The sequence below is a fragment of the Ursus arctos genome, unplaced genomic scaffold, assembly GCF_023065955.2.
Source record: "Ursus arctos isolate Adak ecotype North America unplaced genomic scaffold, UrsArc2.0 scaffold_10, whole genome shotgun sequence".
Lineage (NCBI taxonomy): Eukaryota > Metazoa > Chordata > Mammalia > Carnivora > Ursidae > Ursus > Ursus arctos.
Genome location: NW_026622764.1, coordinates 76,329,651 through 76,348,843, shown reverse-complemented (window position 1 = coordinate 76,348,843; position 19,193 = coordinate 76,329,651). Strand labels below are relative to the sequence as shown.

Here is a 19,193-nt window from a genome sequence, read left to right as displayed (position 1 = left end):
TTTAGTGATTCATCAGTTGCATGTAACGCCCACTGCTCATTACATCACGTGCCCTCCTTAATGTCCATCACCCAGTGACCCCATCCCCCCACCCCCACTACTGTGTTGAACAACAGAGATCAAGCTTGCATGGGTGTAAGAATATATGCTTACAGATGCACCAGTGGTCTCTGGTAGATCCACAGAGCCAGAGACAACTGCCTCATGGAGGGGAACCGGGGCTCTGGAGATTGACTTTTTCCTCAATCCTCTTTGTAACTTTTAGATTTTCATCATTTATATCATCATTCAAAAAAGTACTCCTTTTAAAAATTAGACAGAGCCTTAAAACTGTGAGATGCATTTCTGAACAGAGACCGTGTTCCACGTACCAGCTGGGTTCCCAGGCCCAGCTAAACAGGCTTCTTGGCCCGAGTGCACTTGAAGCATGTGATACACCCTGGCGATGTCACACACGCTTCTGTGAGAAACACACAGGTTCCAGCCTGAGAGACAAGGGCCACCAGAGCCCCAGTCCAGGCTGCTGCCAGAGCTCCAGGGGGCAGAGAGGCAGAGGATGGAATGATGTTCGCATTGTGCTCAAAGACAACAAGCAGCAACCCCGGCTTAGATGCACAATGCAAGTATCACCTGAGAAAGAGGGTGAGATACAGGTAGTTTCAGACAAAATCTGAGAGTTTGTCACCAGCAGATCTCCACCATGAAATTCCAAAGCTGTACTTAGGGGCAGAAGGAAAGTGGTCTGAAGTGCAAGAGGGACTGAGAGCGGAATGGCGGTAAACTTGGGGGAGATGGTGTCATTTATCCTGCAGCAGACCCAGCTCTGCCACTCACCGGTGGGTGACCTTCTGCAGGAGACATCATCTGGGGGGCCTCGGAGTCTCCCTTTCCCATGGAGAGTATAATGGAGCACCAAATGGGATGACCCCTGTAAAGCATGTGTACAGCAGACAGGGCACACAGTAAGGGCTCGATAAATGCTACTGTTATTCATTTGGCATATTATGACAACAGCTCCCAAAGATAGTGAAGATGCCTTTCAGAAAAAAATAAAAAACTTCCTCCAAAGCCCCTATATTAATGGAAAAAAAGAAAGTATGTGTAAAAACACTGTCATTAAGAAAAACCTAATAAACATCTATATATAGTTTAAAAGAAAAAGAGCAGCAAAATGAAAAACTTAGGACTTCCAGTTAAAGATAGCAGATGTAACACACTCATTGACATCTGCTCCCTCATGAAAGCCTATTAAATAAAACATAAGCACAGTTTCGTTTTGTTGCTTAAGCATAAACTGCCGAGAGCAAAGAGAAGTCGAGAGGAGACCCAAAACTACAAAAACCAACCAACCAACCAACCAAAAATCCCCTTAAGAAGTAGAAAAGCAAATGGATGGGTGGTATTTGGCTCAGCAGACCCAGGAAACCAACTCCTCACCTGGCAGCCAGGTGAGCTGAGAAGCAGCCTCGTTTACATCAGAGGACCCCAAAAGCTCCCCCAAAGGCTCACGTATCTGCACAACCAGGTGACTCAAGAAGTGGGGGTGAAGGTGCGGCTAAAAACAGGAGGATTCACTGAAAGGTCTATTTAATAAAGAAGAAACTTGTTCCCAGGATTCTCTTCCCTCTCCCGAGCCTCCACAACTGTGGCAGAAACCTTTCCCCAGACTGAAGGGCCTGAGTTAAGAGCATGAAAGGGTTCTCTACCCGGTACAGAAGATGAAAGTGCCACAGCAAGACACCCCGAGGACTGGCATTAAGAGAAAACCTGAAGCTTGCAGGGGGCAGGGGCGGGAAAACACAGTTTCCTACAAGAAATCAAAATGGCGTTGGGTTTCTCACAGCACCTATGGAAAACTGGAGGCAGTGAGGCAATGCCCTCAAAACCTAGAAGAGATACCCACAGCACGACTGCAGTCAAGAGGAAGGATAGAATAAAAGTGTTTGCAGATATGAAAGGTATAAAAGGTTCCCTTTTCTAGGGGCGCCTGGGTGGCACAGTGGTTGAGCGTCTGCCTTCAGCTCAGGGCGTGATCCCGGCGTTATGGGATCGAGCCCCACGTCAGGCTCCCCCGCTGTGAGCCTGCTTCTTCCTCTCCCACTCCCCCTGCTTGTGTTCCCTCTCTCGCTGGCTGTCTCTATCTCTGTTGAATAAATAAATAAAAATCTTTAAATTAAAAAAAAAAAAAAGGTTCCCTTTTCTGCGGAAGCTATTGAAGGACGTACCAACCAAAACAAGACTGTAAACTGAGAACTGGGGTACAGGAGGGGCGCCTGGGTGGCTCAGTTGGTTAAGCGACTGCCTTCAGCTCAGGTCATGATCAGTCCCGCATCAGGTTCCCTACTCAGTGGGCGTCTGCTTCTCCCTCTGACCCTCCCCCCTCTCATGCTCTCTCATTCTCTCTCTTTCTCAAATAAATAAAATCTTTAAAAAAAAAAAAAAAAGAGCTGGGGTACAGGAAACGGGAATCCAGAACAAAAGAGAGGTAAAAGGGCTCCACAGTGTGATGGTGAAGGGCGACACCAAGGTAAAGCTGGTAGCAGAGCTAGAAATCCACCAGTGTGGATAAGAGAAGCTTGTAAAGCCTCAGGAGTAACTTTTCTCATGGAGCTGAAACATTTCTGAATTAACCAACAGTAGGTTCATATAACTGGAGGAGACCTTGAGAGTTAATTCATGATATGAACATAGACACACATAAAATATAAGAACTACTGTCTTCAGGAAAATGAAAACTCATATAGAAAAGGAAGAGCATAGGCTCCGCTGTAAGGAACATTTGTGCTGGCATAATATAAACCCTGTCCTAACCAAAATTAGGACAGAAGTCTATCAGGAGTGTAGACAGAAGCATGCACATGTGCGGAGCTAAATCCTCACAATCCATAGTAAGAAGTCAAGAAATAATGTCTACAAGCGATAGATCAGGAAGTGCCAATATAAACATGCATTTAGAAATACGGTTGTAAATACCAAAAGTATCCACTGAAAGGGAGCAGAAAAGGGGAGTGAAGCCTACAAGGGGGCAACAAACAATTGATTTTTTTTTTTGAACAAGCCTTGTGGCACCATTTGACTTTATATGCATACAAAATTCCAATGAAAATAAAAACTGAAGTAACAAACAGAAAACCTTGGGGCGCCTGGGTGGCACAGCGGTTAAGCGTCTGCCTTCGGCTCAGGGCGTGATCCCGGCATTATGGCATCGAGCCCCACATCAGGCTTCTCCACTGGGAGCCTGCTTCTTCCTCTCCCACTCCCCCTGCTTGTGTACCCTCTCTCACTGGCTGTTTCTCTCTGTCAAATTAATAAATAAAATCTTAAAAAAAAAAACCAGAAAACCTATATTCTTTTTCTTTTTAATTTTTTAAAAAGTAATTTCTACTCCCAATGTGGGGCTCAAACTCACAACCCTGAGATCAAGAGTCACGTGCTCCACCAACTGAGGCAGCCAGGCGCCCCAAAAACCTGTATTCTTAAAACTTCAAAAGTCAAAGATTAAGACTTTTTCCTTTTAAAGCAAACTTTAGAGGTATAAAGGTAAGAAACAGGTTAGAAAACGCTGAAATAAAGAACAGAGGTAGGACACCCTTCGGATGGATTTCTGTGTGTCCCTCCTGAAGCAGTTCTTAACTCATCATGTTCTGCAAACCAGGGATTTTGCAGAATAGGGTTCAGACTTCTTACAAACCATTGCTCAACTAGGAAGGACATTTCAAATTTTACTTCAGATCCGAAGACAAAAGAGAGGCCAACTCTGGATCTCACCTGCCTCGTTCTCCAGCAGCCGCAATGGCTTCCTTCGCAAGTTGCAAAGCGGTTTCCTGACTGTACCAGAACTGGCTCAATTGCTGGAACAGAGCAACGAGTCGATCATTTTAGCACCACCATAACTGTTGTCCTTTCAATTTATATCAACCATATCGGTGCACATATTTTTCAAGTTTTTTTTTCTTTTTCTTTTCAAAATTAATTATTTTTTGAAATTATTTTAAATTAACAGAAGGCCCTAATTAATCACTAGAATCTAGGCACTGAGCATCAGGGGTTGCTGACATCACAAGAGGAGACAACCAGTCAGTGTTTCTGCCGACGGAAGAACACACTCCCTCCCACCTTTGTGTAGCTCTTGCCCAAATAAACAGAACCTGAATCTGATTAAGCTTCTGGATTCAACTACCAGTTAGCGGAATCAAATGTGGAAGATAGAAGAAGTGTTAACCAACACCCCAAGGATGAGGGCAGCAAAACCTCTGTGACCCCCCGCCCACTGCCGCCCCCGTCTTTACCCTGTGAGTGTTTCCTAAGTTACTGGGTTTTCCTCACGGGGTAAGTTGTTTGTCATCTTGGTCTTTCTCTTCATGCTGATTAATGACTTTATTTTAACTTTCTAGTGATCCCTAATTACCCACTTAATTTATAAATGAAGGAGATAAAATTTTAATGGAAAAAGTAGATTCTTCTGCAATGGAATAGGCCCATTTCTCCAACAGGCCTCCCTCCGCAATGGGGAGGGCTGGGGCGCAAGTGATGGGAGTAGAAGGGTGTGCCGCCAGTGTATGCTGATGGCTCTCAAATCCAGCTTTAAAAATGTCTCCAAAACATATGCTCATTTCAATAAATGCAAAAAGAAAAGCATTTGACAAAATTCAACACTGCTTCATGGTTAAAAAAAACTCATGGGGCGCCTGGGTGGCTCAGTCGGTGAAGTGTCTGCCTTCGGCTCAGGTCATGATCCTGGGGTCCTGGGATCAAGTTCCGCATCGGGCTCCCTGCTCCCAGGGAGTCTGCTTCTCCCTCTGCCTCCCCCCCTGGCTTGTGCTCTCTCTCGTTCACTCTATCAAATAAATAAACAAAATCTTAAAAAAAAAAACTCTTAGAAAATTAGGAATAGGAGGGAACTTTTATAAACTGATAAAGGGCATCTAGAAAAAAACCAACAGCCTTAAAAAATGAAAGATTTATTTTTCCCCCATAAGATAAGAAAGAAGTCAAGAATGTCTGCTTTCAACATTTTTTTTTTTTTAAAGATTTGAGACAGGGAGAGAGAACGTACGCACGTGAGAGATCACAGATGGGGGGAGGGGCAGAGGGAGAAGCAGACTCTCCGCTGAGCACAAAAACACCACTAGGCTTACGAAGAAGAACAACAGTCCCTGCCCCACATCTCCCTGCCATTGAGCCCCACTCCTCAGAAGCATCTTTGAACTCTTGGCTCTTCTATCATTTGTTCCCATATTTCCAAATATTATGCTTTAAATGCTCCCTTAAAAAAAAAGGTTTATTATTTTTAAGTAATCTCTGCACTCCATGTGGGGCTCGAACTCACAACCCCATGACCAGGAGTCCCATCCTTTTCCCACGGAGCCAGCGAAGTGCCCCTAAATACTAGCTCTTGATTAATCCACTTTACGTTATGACAGATGAGGATTTCACTCTGTCATGCACACCCTCTCCTATCCCGTCCCCTCCCCATATAATTGTAACCTGTTTTGGTTAAAATCATTGTCAGTGTTCACTGTGGGGCCAAGTAATACATTATGCTTCCATTTCCTTCTAGTATGTTACCTTTTCTTTTTCCTAGACTTAATATGTTTATCATTTGCTTGTTTCTTTGAGCCAAACTCTAATTCTCCCAACACCCTCTGGCAGCCTTGGAGAAGCAGTGCATGGGAGGCCAATGCCATGAGACTTGCCATTTCTAAAATGTTTTTTATTTTATCTTCACATTTGATTGATAGCTCAGCTGAGTACAGAATTCTAGGCTGAACAAAATTTTACTCCAAATACTGAAAAAAAAAAGCTCTACTTTTTTCTAGTTTCTAACAAAGCTATCAAGAAGTGCAGTGTGACTCATCCTGAGACTTTGTAGGTGGCCTGCTTTTCCTCTGGAAGGTTCTAAGATCCTGTCACCTGCATACAGAATTTTCACAGTCTTCTAACCATGTGTCTTAGTAAGGATGTGCAGCTCTGGAAAATTTTCTAATATTAATCTTTGAAGATTTCCTCCCCCCTTTGTTTTCTGTTCTATATTTCTATCTCCAATTAGTTAAATATTGAGCCTCCTGGATTTATCCTCCAGTTTTATAATGTTTTCTTTCCAATACTTGTATCATTCTCGCTCTCTTTTTTGGTTCCTAGGAAATTTTCTCAATCCGATAAACAAACCAAACCAAAGAAAGTGTGAAAATTATAAAAATACTTAACTCTAAGTAGTGGAATTAGGAATAACTTATTTTTGTATTCATATTTTTATACATTTCTACAACAACCATGGATTACTTTTAGAATCAGAAAAAAACACACAGTGCTTCAAACATTAAGCAGGGGGGAAATGAAAAAGAATAATGAGGTACTTCAAGTCTCTGACATTTACTACATGTAGAAGCATCAAACCAGAAGACAAAGACACATAAAGAATGGAAATTGTGAGAAAGAGGCTTTTGCATAGGTGGAAAATTTAGTGTAAATGTAAAGAAATATTTTCTATCAGTCAGTTTCAAACAGATGGTAAACAGGAGAATTTTACACAACTTACGATCCAAACTCGACACAAAATGTAAAAGGCTATTAAAAAAAAAAAAAAAAAGACACACAAAATCTTCCTTCTAGTTCCAAAGTGACAGAGAGACAAGTCCATTATTGAGGGGTAGGCACAGACAGAAAACTCAATCTTCATCTATTTCTCAACTATCTTCTTCGAAAATTTAAATTTCTAGGTTCCAGCTTAGGTTGGTTTCCCTCAACTCATTTTTTTTCTCTTTTAATTCCTATTTTTACTTAGACCATAAAAATAGGAATTAAAATACATTCTATGCACCAGAAATCATTAGTATCTTCTTTAGAACTGCCTCTCATCTTTTTTCATTGCATGTGTTAAGTTCAATTACCCCATTTACTGCAATGATATATTTTACCCCTTCCACAAGGATGCTGGGCTCCATAAAAATCAACAGAAACCGTGTGTATACAAGAAGGAAGCACAAGTTTGTGTTGGTCATAAGTGAACATGCTGTCCCCTTATCTGAAAAGTCCCCTTGTCTGACCACCAACTAGCCTGATGGTCAGAACCAGGAAAATCTGCTTTTATACTGTCTTAAATGATCATGGGCTGCTTTCTGTCTTAGCTCCCCAGAAAGGCTATCAGCTCCTGAGGGGCAGGTGAGACAGACATGGACGTGAAGGGGGATGCAGACATACAGGGCAGGTCAGACAGGTGTGGACAGGTACGGACAGATATAGAGAGGTATGCAATCAGTGCCGTAACTCCTGAGAGATGTGGAATGCATTTACTTACCCAGTTCTCTTCTATTATTCCAATGTTGTATTTATCATCCCCACCTGGGTCGCTTTGTTGCTTCTGCTCAGCATAAAATTCCTGGAGGGCTGCTAAGGTGTGGGAAGATAGCCGGGGGATCTCGTCATCATCAGAGTCACTCATTTCACAAATCGTCTATAACCTGCAAATAAATAAGCAAAGGTGCTGTGGGGGTATTTTTCCCTTTCCCATCGAACAACAATTTGGAAATTTTTTATCTCACATAGGATCCAAACTGGAAGTGAGTTTTATAAGGGAAACCCGTATCTCAATTTCTGAGATCAAACATCTACAGAGGTCTCCTGTTGAACTACAGCTCAGCAAATGCAGGCTTTTCCTTTACATGTATTCAGTTTTTACAAATGATATGCTCGCATTTTTAAGACTCCTGGCCGAATGATTTTTTTTTTACCATAAATACCTAAAGACATTTTGCATTCTTCTGGTACCCCAAAAGCCATACGCAGACATTTCACAGTAGATACCCTGCAGCACAGATCATTCCAAGTTTGAATGTCACTGTTCAGGTGATCTAAGGTTCAGGGGTGTTATTGATAGGGTAAGTGAAGAACAGATAAAGGAGGGGAAGAGAAAGAGGTATGGAAATTTAAAGAAATGACAAGGATAAGGGGGGAAGAAGTAAAACACAGGGAGGGAGAAGAGGAAGGTGTTTTGCAGGAACTGACGGCCAGGCCAATCACTTCTTGTGGTACCACCGGAGTTAGCCAGACTGAGAGGTTAAGGCACAGCCCTGGTCCAGACAACAAAGTCTGCCCAAGACTCCCGACCACTCCAAGTTCCGGGGGTTCCCCAAATCACCCTCATGTTCAGTAATTTGCTAGAAAGATTCACAGAACTTACTGACAGCAACGTACCCCAGCTGCATTTAACACAGGGAAAGGATACAAATCAGAGCCAGCCAAAGGAAGAGATGCACAGGTCAGAGTCCAGAAGAGTTCCAAACAGGAAGCTCCCATCGCCCTCAGGATGCATCACCCTCCTGACACAGATGTGACAATATGCATGCAGTCCTACCAACCAGGGAAGCTCTACAGAGTTTCAGTGTCATGATTAGGCTTCACTACGTTGGCATGAGTGACTGAATGATGGCCCACCTGGCTGAAGTCAGTCTCCAACCAGGAGGTAGGGCTGATACGGCCTGACGGCCCTCCAAAAATAACAAAGACCTTCCCACAACTTGGGAAAGTTTAAGTGTTTATAGGTTACCTCCCAACAGTCACGGAGAAGGCCAAACCTCTCTTTGAGGTCAAATTCCTTACTACAAGGTACCAAACATATTTTTAGGTCAAAAGTTATCTAAGAGCATAAAAACAGCACCCTATTTGCTTTTTGAAATATGTCTAAAATGTACAGCACGTGATCTGTTGAAAACCAGCGAAGATTATTCAATAGCTTCGTCACGTTGCTCCCTCCTCCTCCAAGGCCTGCGGGGGTGTGTGTGATTGACAATCTTGGCCTCCCGCCTACACCGCCAAGGGCAGCTGGTAAAACGGCATTCAAACATGGCAAATTCCCCAGGCCTAGGAAAAGGGTTCAAAAGATGCTGAGCAGCCATTTAAAATGAGAAATGCCAGGGCGCCTGGGTGGTGCAGTCAGTTAAATGTCTGACTTCTGGTTTCGGCTCAGGTCATGATCTCCGGGTCCCGGAATCCAGCCCCTTGTCAGGCTCCATGCTCAGCACAGAGTCTGCTGGAGATTCTTTCTCCCTCTGCCCCTTCCGCTCCTGCTCTAATTTTTTTTTTTTTTAATGAGAAATGCCTGCTAGATGCTGCATTTGTTCTCCTTTTAAAATCAAAGAGCTATGCATTCTACCTATAATCCAGAAAACTACCAAAAAACAAAAACTAAAACCAAAAATCAAAACAAAACCGAAACCAAAAACCTTGTATGTACCAACTACTGACAAACCAATCTATTTTCATGAAGTACGAATAGCTTGTTGATTCCTTCTTTCCTTTCCTCATCAAAGACTCACCTGTAAAAGCTTGTTGATAAAACATCTATCGCACAAATTAATCTCGAAATATAAATAAGCCCTCTACGAACAAGCAGTTTCCCCTCTAGGAAGAGAAGGACCAAAACACAAGGTATAAACACGATGACAGATTTATATAAAGTTCAAAAACAAGTTAAACGATTTGTTTAAGGAAGCACATAGACCTATATTTATCAAAGATAGACTAATTTTGTTACCAAACCCTCCCAAAGAGAAGACTTGAGGCTGAGCAAATTCACTGATGAGTTCTATCAAACATTTAAAGAAGAAATGTTGATAATTTTATCATACAGAAAACAGAGCAGAAAGGAATACTTCCCAACTTGTTTAATGAAGCCAGATTAAATCTAACATGAAAATGCGTCAGTGTTACAACCAGGCTCAATTCCTGATCAGATACTGAGGGTGATCAGATAGCAGAGGTGGAGAGGGGTGGTGGTTTCTGGTGAAACTGATTTAGCAAGCTTTTTGCTAAAACTAGATTTTACAAAGAAGGGCACAGATGGGCCTTGAGGGTTCAGGAGCGTTACTCAAGTCTGATCAAGCAAACAATCTTAGCCACAGGAAACTAGGGCCTGCAGGCCAAACGAGGCCTGTGGCTTGTTTTTGCAAACCAAATTATTGGGAAAACAGCCACACCCTTTTGTTTACATATGGCTTACAGTTGTTTTTATGATAAGCCTAAAATATTTACTACCTGGTCTCTTACAGAAGTTTACTGACCCCTGGTGTAACGGTTGAAAAGAGAAAAGCCATATGGTCATTTGCATGGATGCTACAAACGCGTCTGACAAACTTCGACACCCTTCATGGTAAAAACTGAGCAGACGGTATGAGAGGGAACTTCTGTAAAAGAGCACCAACAAAACACATAGACTTCTCACTTGAATTACTTGAAACACTGAATGCTTTCTCTCTACGCTCAAGAATGAGGGAAGGATATTCACTGTCACCCACTTTCATTTAACATTATCCTGGCCTTTCCAGTTAATTTAAGAAGGCAAACAAACAAAACAAAAAACAAGCAAGCATGAAGATCTGAAAGGAAGAAGTGTCCCTATGGGTAGACATGATTATTCACAGAGACAGTCCTAAGGAAACGCTGTTCTCTCATCCAGGTGACCAAGGTCAACATCAAGGGTGATGATTCACCGTCAATGGCATGCAGCCCTGATGCCTTGTGATAAAAACAGCACTTTACCTCCATGGTCTTCCTCCCGAAAAACACAATCCCAGTGTAAGCATGACCGAAAATCAGACAAACCCCAATTAAGAGACATTCTACAAAATACCTGAGCAGTACTTGTCAAAACTGCCAGGTTGTCATGAACAAGAAAAACACAATAAACAGTCACTGCCAAGAGGAGCCTAAGTATTACCTAAGGACATCAGAATAAAGTATGGGCTTTGGTTAAAAATAAGGTAGCAATATTGTTCAGTGATTATGACAAATGTACTCTATTAATAGAAGATGTTAATAATAGGGGAAACTGGGTATAGGTATATAGGAACTCACTGCACGATCTTCACAATTTTTCTGTAAACCTCAAACTATCCTAAGATAAAGCTTATTTTTAGAAAATTTTATAGAAGTATAACCAACTTCAACAACAAAAGTTACTAGAACAAGTGAGTTTATCGAAGTCTCAGAATACAAGATCAATACAGAAAAATAAATTGCATTTCTGTATTCTAGCAGCAAATAAATGGAAATTAAACTTAAAAACAATTTCCCATAAAATAGCATAAAAAATACTTATGAGTATATTTAACGTAAAGACTGTAAGACCTCGACAGTGAAAATTCCAAAGCATTGCTGAAAGAAATCAGAGAAGACCTAAGTAAAAGGAGAGACATACCATGCTTGTGAACTAGAAGAATTAGTATTCTTAAAGTGTCATTTCTCCCCAAATTGATTCATACATTCAATATATCCAAGCATGGTATGTGTGTGTGTGTGTTTGTGTGTGTGTGTGCGTGTGTGTACACCTTCGTGCAAGTGTGAGTTTAAAATAGAATTGACATACTGGTTCTAAAATTTATTTAAACATTCACTCATTGAAGGACATTAAGACTGCCTCCAGTTTTGGGCTATTATGAATTATGAACATCTGTGTACAGTTTTACATTTTTTTTCTGACTAAAGCTTTGTTTATATAAACAAATTACAGCACTAACCCATTTATCAATATTTTGATTAGCTTCTATATCCTCAGTGTGAGAAACAAATAGACAAAATAAGAGTGGACAGATAAAGCAAGTAAATCGAAAGAACGGAGATACTGATGAGAATGTAGGGTATCGGTACTCTAAGTTGGGTAATAATTTAATTTGGTATAATCTCCTTTTGGAAAGAATCAGATATTCTGGATATAAGAATATTCCTACTTTCTGACCCAATTCTCATTTCTAAACTTTATATTTTGAAATGTTTACAGATTCACAGGAAGTTGCAAAACTAATACACAGAGGTCCAAGTATCCTTCACCTATTTTTTTTTCTCATTATAAAACTTAGAATCAGGATGTGATTTTAAAATGTTAAGTTTACTTGTGGGCATGTTTTCTTAAAGTGATGGTATTCTTATAACCCATGCACCTCAGATTTGATGAAAAATAGTTATCACTGTAACAACTGCAGGCAACACAGTGAATCATCCATGCAGCAGATCCACTGATGATTTTATAATCCAGGTTTTATAGCCTCAACATAAAGTGGTCAGAGAGAGGTGACACTGTCTGGGAGTTGACAACGTCTAAGTGGTATCCATGGGAACGAACAGTGAAATAAGCTGTGTATAAAGGTTATTAGAGGATTCTGGGAAGACTGTCTCCATACCTAGACAGCTGTACTGGCACAGTCTGTCTGATGTAACTATTTTACAACTCTAGAGTTTATTCAAAGGCTTGCAACTTCCAAAGGAAGGCTAAGTTACAGTTAATTTCAGTCAGTTTTGGCACTTAGCTCATCCCCCACTCCTTACTCCTGTGTCAGGAAGCTGTGCACATGATTCTGTTTTGTGTTTGGTCTTAACATATCGAGGTGACTGAGTGAGGACATGGAGAGATCAATGCTGTTAGAAGAAGTGTTTATGATTCACAGTTCCCCTAGAAATGAATGGCACAGTGTGCCATGAAGGGCCACACAAAACTTGTCACATGCAGGGTTAAGGAAGCAGAGAGAGACCTGGAACTCTTGTCTCTACTGCTAAGACGGTTGGGAGGTAATTAGCTGGGGATGTCCCCTGTTTGGGCACAAAGTAAAAACACACATTCTACAGTTTGTGGTTGGGAGGTTTGCGATATGACCTTGATGTGCCCATGAAAGCTGGTTTGCAGGGCAGATGTAAACAACTCTGGCCACTAGTTTGGCCCTGTAATTAGCTGATGCCAAATAAACAAATAGAAAACCTAAGAACACACAATTTCAAAAGTCCCAGGAGCAGTCTGTATGCAATTTGTGGGAAACAAGGTAGAGAATAAGGGCTCTGTCCTTCAAATATTGGGCATCTGTGTTCTGATCACTAACTGCTGCTGCTTGTGGAGGCACAGATACAGAGCTAGGCAGCCCTTATGGCAAGGCTCCCAATGTTGTCATTACTTCCACCTCCAGCTGAAGAAACTCTGAGAGGATTTAAAGGGCCAGCAGTCCTTTCTTTGCTTCATTTTTCTCTTTTTCTCCTTTTGGGAGCCAAACATTTAAGGACTAGATCATTATAAAAAGCAACTGAATATACTGGGGAATTTAGAGAGTCACTTACTGTCTTCCCAGGAAGAGGTGGAGGCTCAGAAAAAAACCTGAGAAGACCTTAAGTTTACACCTTAGGCTGATATGCAGCACAGAAAGCCCTACAACACCAAAACCCAAAAATAATAAACAGAACAATAATAAAAATTAGCAAATCCTTGGGAAGGGGAGAATCTGATTTCCAGAGTACCACATTATTAGATTGAAATATCGTTTTCTACAACAACAACAACAACAACAACAGAATCACGAGGCATACAAAGAAACTGTAAAGTATAGCCCATTCAAAGAAAAAAAGTAAATCAACAGAAACCATCCCTGAGAAAGATCGGAGGGTGGACCTACTAGACAAAGACTTTAAAACATGCTAAAAGGGGCGCCTGGGTGACACAGCGGTTAAGCGTCTGCCTTCGGCTCAGGGCGTGATCCCGGCGTTATGGGATCGAGCCCCACATCAGGCTCCTCTGCTGGGAGCCTGCTTCTTCCTCTCCCACTCCCCCTGCCTGTGTTCCCTCTCTCTCACTGGCTGTCTCTATCTCTGTCAAATAAATAAATAAAAAATCTTTAAAAAATAAAAATAAAAAAAATAAAACATGCTAAAAGAACTAAAGGAAGATGTGGGAAAAATTAAGAAAATGATGTATGAACAAAATGGAAATATCAATAGAGACAGAAAATGTAAAAAGAAACCAAAAGGGAATTCAGAGCTAAGAATTACAATTACTGAAATGAAAAATCACCAGAGGAATTAAAAAGCAGATTACAGTAGGCAGAAGAATCAGCAAACTTGAAGATACGGTAATTAGAATTACTGAGTTTGAGGAAGAAAAGTAACAGAACCTAAGGGCATACTCTCAAATAGACCAAAATACATACTGTAGGAGTCTCATAAAGAGAAGAGAAAGGGACAAAGCAATTATTTGAAGAAAAAATGGCTGTACACTTCCCAAATTAGGTGAAAGAACTATAAACAACCAAGAAGCTTAATGACCTCTTTAGTAGAATAAACTCAAAACTCCCACGTATTATAATGAAACTATCAAAAGCCAAAAACAGAATCTTGAAAGCACCAAGAGAGGGTACTTGTCACATACGAGGGATCACTAAAAAGATCATCAGTAGATTTCTCATCAGAAACTTTGGAGGCTAGAAAGGAGTGGAACGATACAAAGTGCTGAAAAGAAAAAAATCAACCAACGACCCCTTATCTGGTGAAAATGTCTTTCAAAAGTGAGGGAGAAATTAAGACATTCACAGATAAACAAAAGCTGAGGGAGTTCATTACCACTAGACCTGCCCTGCAAAAACTGGTAAAGCGAGCCCTGTAGTTAAAATGAAAGTACACTAGACAGTGACTCAAAGCCATATGTAGAAATAAAGATCTCAGAAAGGTAAATATATGGGCAATCATAAAAGCTAGTATTATTGTAATGTCAATCTGTAACTCTACTTTTTATTTTCTACATGATTTAAGAGACCGATACCCAAATGTCTATATCAACAGATGAACGGATATACATACAAAGGAATATTATTCAGCCTTAAAAAGGAAGGAAGTTCTGACACATGCTACGATATGGATGAACCTTGAGGACATTATACTAAGTGAAAAAAGTCAGTCACAAAAAGACAAATACTCTATGATTCCACTAATACAAGGTGCCTAAAGTCGTCAAATTCATAAAGACAGAAAGTGGAATGGTGGTTGCTAGGGGATGAGAGGAATAGGAAGTTGTTTAATGTGTAGATAGTTTCAGTTTTACAAGATGAAGAGTTCTGGAAATGGATGGTGGCGATTGTCGCTCAACAGTGTGAATGTATTAACACTACTGAACTATACACTTAAACATGGTTAAGATGGTAAATTTTATGTTACATGTATATTACCACAATAAAAATATTTGGGGAAAATGTTATTAGAGTGGATATCAATGGACTGTTAAGGTAATTAGATTAGATTGTTGTCCTGCTCTGGTTATTAGAGGCTTCCAGGAAGTGCTATTTAAGCTAGGATCTCCCATAGTCAAAGAAAGGAAAAAGAGCATTGAAGGTAGAGGAAACAGCCTTTGCATCAAGTGGTTGGTAAAAGAACTGATGCATTACAGTTTCAAGTAAATTAGGAATAATCTCAAAAGAACTGCCTAATTCAGCAATAAAACAATGTTCACAATAAACTGCTAATTTGAATTTCATTGTTTTATAGTTTTGTTTATATTTAACTTGAGAATGTGTTACCTTCTATAGTTGTGGAAGAATCAAAAGCAGGATGAATTATTTGCCTTTGAGGTTATAATTTAGAATAAAAATAAATTAACACAGAGGTGTCTGCAGCAGTCCCACTGAGCAATGGTATGAAGGCTTTAAATGAGCAACTTTAGTTTAATGCAGAAAGCACAAAGAATAAATTTTTAGGCAAGCATACCAGGAGCTATCCGGCTAGAGAATTTCCAGGTGGAAGTTCCAAAGATTAGCATGTTGTGCATGCTGAACTGAGAAAGACTAAGAAAATATGGCAAACTGATCTGCAACCTACTAAAAGGTCTCATTTTGGTTTGGTGTTTCAGGATTAGGAGTTCCTTTCATTCAGGAAAAGAATCAGGCAACTATTAGAATCCAACGTCTGCTGGCAGAGTTGAAGTGTACAACCAGTTCTTGATCAAAGCTACACCACAATACTGTCTAGGAGAGGTAAAGGACAAAGAAAAGTATGTGTGTGTTAATGTGTGTGTGTACATATGCGTGGGTGTGCACGTCCAAGTACATTCGTATAGGCACACGTACACACATATATCTCTGATACACAGGAAAATTTGAATTCTTGTTAGTACCAAGCACTTTCGACAGCTCCAAATGTGGAGAAGGGCTTTCAAACTACAGCTTGAAATAAAATCTGAAAACCATAAAAAGCAACCAATTGATGTTAAATATAAATTAAAGAATTCCAAAAAGCAGTTTAAGAAAGTTGTCTACTTTCACGGCTGTAAAAGGCAATTACACTTCAATATATATATTTTAGCATGAATTTTGTCCCAAAATAAAATTTCATCTTAAAGCAGAGCAGATCCATTCATTTGGTAATCATTTATTGAGGTACTGCCTTGTACTAAGCACTGTTCTTGGTGATGGAAATCAAAGTCCCAGTCCTCTTAGAGCTTATATATATTCTAGTGAGGCACAGACTATAAGCAATGGAAATAAAATGTGTTGGATGATGGTAAGATCAATGGAGGAACACGTGGAGAGTGGAGGGGGCTGCAATTTTCGCAATCATAGACTGTTTCCTACCTTATTAAAGTGAGTTCAAGACTGTATCACTTGTTAAGTGGGAAAAACTTAAATCTGCTTATATAATAAACATTGCTACAGACTAAACGAAATGAACTTTAGTTTCAATATATTAACTTTTTACTTAAGTCACTACTTCATCACATCTTGAGCATTGTTTAAAAATTTTCTAAGTGGGTTTATGAAATTGATGTGAAAGAGATTTTCAAGTCCAAAAGAGTTGGGAAGTGCTATGTCATATTATTATTAAACTGTTGCTGGGGGCGCCTGGGTGGCACAGTCACTAAGCTCCTGCCTTCGGCTCAGGGCGTGATCCCGGCGATCTGGGATTGACCCCCACATCAGGCTCCTCTGCTGGGAGCCTGCTTCTTCCTCTCCCACTCCCCCTGCTTGTGTTCCCTCTCTCACTGACTGTCTCTGTCAAATAAATAAATATTTAAAAAATAAATAAATAAAATAAACTGATGCTGAGCCTTATATGGCTCACACATGAGATCAGTGGTTCTCATAGATTTTGTACCCCCACCCTGCCCGCCCACCCCAGAAGGGAACATTTGGCAATGTCTGGAGATATTTTTGGTTGTCAGAACTGGGGAGGTTCTGCTACTGGTATCTAGTGGGTAGAGACCAGGAATGCTGGCAAATACCATATATTTACAAGACAATCCTCCATAACAAGGAACTATCAGGCCCCATGTCTACAGTGCCACGGGTGAGAAATAAGACAAATGATTGTGATAATGTGGTGAGCCCTTTATTAGAAAAGCACCATTCACCACCATTTAGTGCAACAGGATCAGAATGAAGAGCATGTGTGGGCAGAGAATAGAAGTGAAACAGCAGGTGGCATTTTAACTTGGCCTTGAGGGAGAAGAAAAGATGAAGAGTGAGGATTACAGAAGGAACAGCATGAGCAAAGGATGGACACATTAATGTGCAGCATCAGTAGGGATTAGCAGGCTCCTAATGGACTGTGGTTACTTTCTATTTCTTTAAATAGTACTTAACTCAATGTAACTAATGTAATCCTAAAAAGTAATGTGTAAATCCAATCACATTTCAATGTATAAAATTCTTCAATTTCCATATATCAAATTTACTAAAGCAAGCCACTCCCTCCCCCACTGTATAAATTCACACAGTATCATATTGCCTTCTGCAAGTTATTTTGGTCGCAGCATGATTCAGTGGAAAGAGCATTAACCTAGGACTGACTCATCCCAGACTCCTGAGTAAATGGGCGGGGGGTGTGGAGGAAGGGAAGGGAAACCTGAGGTAGTTTGTGAGGCTCCCTCTGCAAATGGGTAAGAACGGCCTACATGTTCCCTAGTTTTGCATACTGCCCTACGACTCTACCATTATTCCCATTTACTGTCAAAAAAGGGCCATAATCTTCCATTTTCATTTTTGCATATGTAGTTACCCCTACCTAAAATGCTTTCTTCCCTCTCATTTTCTAGAATTCTATTTATCCTGTTATTTTAAAAAATTAACTTTAAAAAAGTGAGGTAAAATTTACCTACGGTTTAATACAGATCATGAACGTACAATACGGTGAACTACTTTGTACACCTCCACGTAACCGCAACCCTTATCAAGATAGCCTTCTGGTCTTACACATCCCCCCCCTTTCCCCCGGAAAGAGTCCCCCACCCCAGCCAGGTTCCTTACTATGATTCCTGTACTATTAAGACGCTACAGCCCTTCCGCACCTCCAAGTTTCCCGTCTCCTCGCCTGCCCCTGGGGAGCTGGGGCCTGGTCTACTTCACTTTACACACCGCGCCCAGCTGAGGACCTGCCTCCTACGGCCCCAGGTGTGGAGGCTAGAACTTCCGGGGCAAATTTAGGCCCGGTCCTGTTTCTGATCGGAGAGGCGGTCTCCTGCGGTCCTGGCTTGGGAGTTAACTCTTCCCCGCACCTGGACTGCCTAAGCCCCCGCCGGGCTGACCCGAGCCGCGACACACGAGGCCGGGTCTCACACAACAGCAACCGGGTTCCCCTCTCGGTTCGGCTGCAGCTCTCCTGCCATCCCCAGACACCACTAATTGAAACCACTCCTCCTTTACTGCACTGGAGAAACGGTGACAAACAGAAAAAGAACCGCAACCGATTCAGCAGCCGCTGAGCAGCGCGGAAACAACCCCACCTTGACACCCGGGATCGTCTACTCACAAGCCACGCGTGCGCAGTCACCCCAAGGTAGGACAGTGGGCGGGGCCAGCCCGCGCCGCGTTCGCGCAGCCGCACACCCTCCCGCCCGAGGGCGCTTCCGGATGGCCCGGTAATGTAGTTTCCTGGAGCCATTCAAGCCTCGCTCCAAGCGTCCGCAAGTGCTGACTCTTGATGGGAACCGTCTCCTCTCGTTTCTCTTTCTTATAAATTACCTCCAAGCATGGTGGCAATAGACAAAATTTAAGGTTTTAGATTCCCTTCAAATTAAACGTATTCCAAGTAGCTTATTTTGCACTTGAAACTGGATGTACGTTTCACAAACATTAAACTCAAACCTCTGTCTAGTTTACCCAGTCTTAAATAGAGGAATTAAAAAAAATTTTTTTTTAAATAGAGGAATTAAGGCATTAAATTGAGGCTTTGTAATATTGACGGAATTAGAAAAACTCAAACCCTGCACTTTGGCTAGATTTCCTCCTCGGTATGATTTGCCTACCTACCCAAACTTGATGTGGTTAAAGAAGTCTAGCCATATGCATTCTTCATTTGGGGGTTAGCTGCAAAGAATGCAAGAGATATAAACGAGTGCAAGATCTGATTGGTGAACGGATGACGTAGACAGCTATCTTCATGCTGAAATAAGACCAACTACT

General features: G+C 41.2%; 1 protein-coding gene across 6 annotated transcripts in view; it reads right to left on the bottom strand.

Moving 5' to 3' along the window:
- EEF1AKMT1 (EEF1A lysine methyltransferase 1) overlaps positions 1–19,193 on the bottom strand; it is a 23,936-nt gene extending 4,743 nt beyond the window's left edge. Inside the window, exons 1-3 of one of the 6 annotated variants that reach the window (XM_044381687.3) lie at positions 19,041–19,193; positions 7,298–7,460; positions 3,769–3,851 (exon numbers count right to left, since the gene is read on the bottom strand). In XM_044381687.3, coding sequence (XP_044237622.1) covers positions 3,769–3,851; positions 7,298–7,441 — 227 coding nt within the window. In that variant the 5' untranslated portion in view covers positions 7,442–7,460; positions 19,041–19,193. Of the gene's footprint in view, positions 1–3,768; positions 3,852–7,297; positions 7,461–8,193; positions 8,597–18,038; positions 18,182–18,514; positions 18,629–19,040 lie in introns of those variants that run through there. The other 5 variants (XM_026492970.4, XM_026492966.4, XM_026492967.4 and 2 more) reach the window with 5 other exon arrangements.